At 40.6% G+C, this 4,968-nt stretch overlaps 1 protein-coding gene across 1 annotated transcript in view; it reads left to right on the forward strand.

Annotated features, from left to right (window-relative positions):
* The window catches only part of TTL (tubulin tyrosine ligase), a 42,008-nt gene extending 37,259 nt beyond the window's left edge, over positions 1-4,749 (forward strand). Inside the window, exon 7 of the mRNA XM_089922806.1 lies at positions 3,808-4,749. Coding sequence (XP_089778932.1) covers positions 3,808-3,832 — 25 coding nt within the window. The 3' untranslated portion in view covers positions 3,833-4,749. The remainder of the gene's footprint in view (positions 1-3,807) is intronic.
* Positions 4,750-4,968: the final 219 nt, after the last annotated feature.

Raw genomic sequence — 4,968 nt, forward strand, 5'->3', positions numbered from 1 at the left:
AAAGAAATAATACAGATTAGAGTGGAAATAAATGAAATAGAGAATAGAAAAACAATAGATAAGATCAATGAGACCAAAAGTTGGCGCTTTGAAAGATCAACAAAATTGATTAACCTTTAGCTAGACTGACCAAGAAGAAATCAGGAATGAAAGAGGGACATTAATACAGCACAAATAGAAAGGATTATGGGGGAACCCGATGAACAATAATATGCCAACAAATTAGATAACTTGTATGAAATGGGCACATTCCTAGAAAGACACAAAACTGACGAAACTAACTCAAGAAGATACATTCTGAATAGACCTAACGGGAGATTGAATTAATAATAAATAATATTTTCACAGGGAAAAGCCCAGGACCAGATAGCTTCACTGGTAAATTCTACCAAATGTTTAAGGAGGAATTAACACCAATCGTTCACAAACTCTTCCAAAATATAGAAGAGGAGGGGACACTTTCCAACTCATCCTACAAGGTCACTATTAATACTTTAATACCAAAACCAGACAAAGACATCACAAGAAAAGCCAGCAACAGACCAATATCTCTTAGGAATAGAAATGAAGAAATCTTCAACAAAATACTAACAAACCAAATCCAGCAACATATAAAAAGGATTATAGATCTTCCTTGACTTATGATGGGTTATGTCCCAGTAAACCCACTGTAAGTTGAAAATACCATAAGTCAAAAATGCATTTAATACACCTTACCTAACAAACATCATAGCTGAGCCTAGTCTACCTTAAATGCGCTCAGAACACTTACATTGGCCTACAGTTGGGCAAAATCATCTAACACAAAGCCTATTTTATAATAAAGTGCTGACTATCTCTCGTAATTTATTCAATACTGTAGTGAGAGTGAAAAATGGAATGGCTGTCTGGGTATAGAATGGTTATAAGAGTATTGGTTGTTTACCCTTGTGATCGCTTGGCTGACTGAGAGCTTCAGCTCACTACTGCTCCCCGGTATCATGAACGACTACCATACTTCATATCCCTATCCCGAGAAAAGATCAAAATTCAAAATTTGAAGTAAGTTTTCTAATGAATGTGTATCGCTTTTGCACCACTGTAAATTTGAAAAATCGTAAGTTGAACCATTGTAAGTTGGGGACTGTCTGTATGTACTATTGTATACACCATGATCAAGTAGGATCTATCCTAAAAAGTCTACATTCATTTAACACACAAAATTCAATCAATATAATCATTTTTTATAGAACAAAAGATAAAAGCCACATGATCATATCAATATACACAGAAAAAGCATTTGACAAAACAACATTTTCTTTGTAAAAAAACTAGGAATGAAATGGGAACTTCCTCAATTTGATAAAAGCCATCTTTGGAAAAACCCACAGCCTACATCCTATTTAGTGGTGGAAGAATGAAAGCTTTCTCCCTAAAATCAAGCATAAAGCAAAGATCTAATCTTGCCACTTCTATTCAACATTGGATTAAGGGTTCAAAAGGAAGGAAGGAAGGAAGGAAGGAAGGGAGGGAGGAAGGAAGGAAAGAAGGAAGGGCATCTAGATTGGAAAGGAAGAAATATAACTATCTCTTTTTGCATATGAAAAGACCTAACATACAGAAAGTCCTAAGAAATCCACAAAACCTATTAGATCTAATAAATGAGTTCACACAAGATTGCCAGAAACAAGATCAATATACAAAACTCAATTGTATTTCTAGACCCTACAAGTGAGCAATTTGAAAATTAAATGAAGAAAACAATTCCATTTACATCAACATCAAAAAGAATTAAATACTTAGGAGTAAATTCAACAAAAGAAGTTCATTTGTACACCAAAAACTACAAAACATCTTTGAAAGAAGTTAACACCCAAATAAATGGCAAGATGTCCCATGTTCATAGGTTGGAAGATAATTATTGTTAAGATGAATATAGACCCTAGATTGATCTACAGATTGAATATAATCCCTATCAAATAGCTCAGCTGCATTTTTTTGCAGAAATTGACAAGCCAACCCTAAAATTCATATGGAAATACAAAGGATCAGGAATAGCCAAAGCAACCTAGAAAAAGAACAGAGTTGGAGGACTTACACTTCTGTTTTCAAAATTTATTACAAAGCTGTATTAACCAAGATTGTATGGTATTGGTATAAGAATAGACATACACATCAAGGTAATAGAACTGAGAGTCCAGAAATGAACCATCATATTTATGATCAATTGATTTTTGACAAGGTGCTAAGACAGTTCAATGGGAGAAAGAATAGTCTTTTCAACGAATGGTGCTAGAACTAAATATTCACATGCAAAGGAATGAAGTTGGATGTCTTTCTCACACCATATACAAAAATTAACTCAAGAGGAGTCAAAGGGGCTTCCCCGGTGGCGCAGTGGTTGAGAGTTCGCCTGCCGATGCAGGGGACACGGGTTCGTGCCCCGGTCCAGGAAGATCCCACATGCCGCGGAGCGGCTGGGCCCGTGAGTCATGGCCGCTGAGCCTGCGCGTCCGGAGCCTGTGCTCCGCAACGGGAGAGGTCACAACAGTGAGAGGCCCGCACCGCAAAAAAAAAAAAAAAAAAAAAAATGGGTCAAAGGTCTAAATGTAAGAGTTGCAGCTAAAAAAACAAACAAACAAAAAAACACAACTCAGAAGACAGCATAGCTGTAAACTTTCATGATCTTGGATTAGGCAGTGATTTCTTAGATATGATATCAAAAGCACAAGCAACAAAAGGAAAAAAATAAACTAGACTGCATCAATATTAAAAACTTTTGTGTTTCAAAGGACACAACCAGGGAAGTAAAAGATAACCCACAAAATGGGAAAAAATATTTGCAAATCATATATCTGATAAGTAGTATAGAAATAATACAAAGAAGTATGACAACTCAATAAAAAAGACGACCCAATTTTAAAATGGACCAAGTATCTAAACAGACATTTCTCCATTGAAAATATACAAATGGTCAATAAACACATGAAAATATGCTCAATATCACTAGTCATTAGAGAAATACAGAAATCACAATTAGATACTACTTCACGTGTACTAGGGTGGATATAATTTTTTTTTTTTTTTTTTTTTTTTTTTGCGGTACGCGGACCTCTCACTACTGTGGCCTCTCCCGTTGCGGAGCACAGGCTCCGGACGCGCAGGCTCAGCGGCCATGGCTCACGGGCCCAGCCGCTCCGCGGCATGTGGGATCCTCCCGGACCGGGGCACGAACCCGTGTCCCCTGCATCGGCAGGCGGACTCTCAACCACTGCACCACCAGGGAAGCCCTTGTACCGCTTTTTTTTTTTTTTTTTTTGGGTGGATATAATTTTTAAAAAACAGAGAATAACAAATACTGGTGAGGGCGTGGAGAAACTGGGATCCTCATACATTGCTAGAGGGAATATAAACTTGTACAGCTGCTTTTGGAAAAATTTGGCAGCACCTCAAAAAGTTAAACATGGAGTTACCATATGTCCCAGAAATTCCACTCCTAGCTGTAATACCTAAGAGAATTGAAAACTTATGTCCATACAAAAACTTGTGCATGGATATTTCTAGCAGCATTACTCATAATAGCCAAAGGTGGAAACAACGGAAATGTCCATCAACCGGTGAATAGATAAACAAAATATGTATCCATACAATGGATTCTTATTCAGCTGTGAAAGGAATGAGGTACTGATACATGCTAAAACATGGATGAACCTTAAAAGCAGTGGAGAGATAATAAGGATGGTCGACACTTTGTGTTCTGAAGGGGAGAATTCCTGTGGTAGCTGAAGTGGGACAAGAGACCAGTGAGCTGTTTTTTTGTTTTAACAGCTTTTCCAGCAAGTTTGTATGCTGATGGAAATGACTGCTCCTGCCATCATCCCTGCATTCTCCTGCCCTCCAGGAGACCCTGACCAAGGGAAAGGGAATGAAGGAAGAGTTTTCCTTAAAAGAAGCAGATGTTGTAAAGGGAGAGAAGGCAGAATTTAGGTCACGGCTGCATGGATCTTGGCAGATTTGATGATGTCAACATAAGACAGAAACAGAAGATAACTTTTTAAAAGTGATATAAGAGGAATTTCCTGGCGGTCCAGTGGTTAGGACTCAGGGCTTTCACTGCCAGGCCGTTTCAATTCCTGGTCCGGGAACTGAGATTCTGCGAGCCACACGGCATGGGATGGGGGTGGAGGAGCAATAGAGGAGTGAAAATTACCAGCTGACCCAGGTAAAGGTGAAACTGGGGAAGGAGGACACTTTTGGGAGTGGTGAATTAATTCATTAATTGTGGTGATGGCTTCATGGGTGTATAAATAGGTCAAAACTTATCAACGTGCACACTTTAAATGTGTGTAGTTTATTGCATGTCAATTATACTTCAATACAGAATAGAGCTGTGACACACACACACATACACACCAAAGATGAAGTTGAAAGACAGCTGCAGGCAGTCCCTGATAAAATCCGTATTCTGGGGAGATAAGTACTTCATAGGACTTACAGATCCTCAAAGGATCTTAAGGCTGGAAGGCCCCTCGGACACCCGCCTTCCCACCCCGCCGGCCCCGCCCGGCTCAAGACTCCAGTCCAGACGACGCGGGGAGTGGGTAGAGAGGGCGGACCACCGCTTGACCGTCCCAGTGATGAGCCTTCGACTTCAGAGTTGGGTAGAGAGCAGTTTGGTGCCCGACTGCTTTTTCCTTGAAGCCAAGACTCCGGCTGGGTGTCACCCCAAGGGTCTGCATCAGCACTGGATCGCAAAGCGGTCAAGGGAAGAGAGGGAAATCTTTGAACGCCGCTCTCGGCCGGCCCTGATAGCACGAATGAGAGCCAAAGAGGTCACACGTGGAATTGCCCGTGGAGCGGATTCCCGCCTTTGGCGTCTCGCGGAAGGGGGATATGGGAGGGGGCGGTGGAAGAGAGGAGGCCGGGCGAGTCCCCCACGCTCCGACTCTGCACAGATTTAAACTGGCCCATTCGCTCCACGGCATTGGT

Source organism: Delphinapterus leucas, chromosome 13 (assembly GCF_059928025.1).
Source record: "Delphinapterus leucas isolate spDelLeu-1000000601 "Yukka" chromosome 13, BTC_Dleu_Yukka2, whole genome shotgun sequence".
In the NCBI taxonomy this organism is placed as follows: Eukaryota; Metazoa; Chordata; class Mammalia; order Artiodactyla; family Monodontidae; genus Delphinapterus; species Delphinapterus leucas.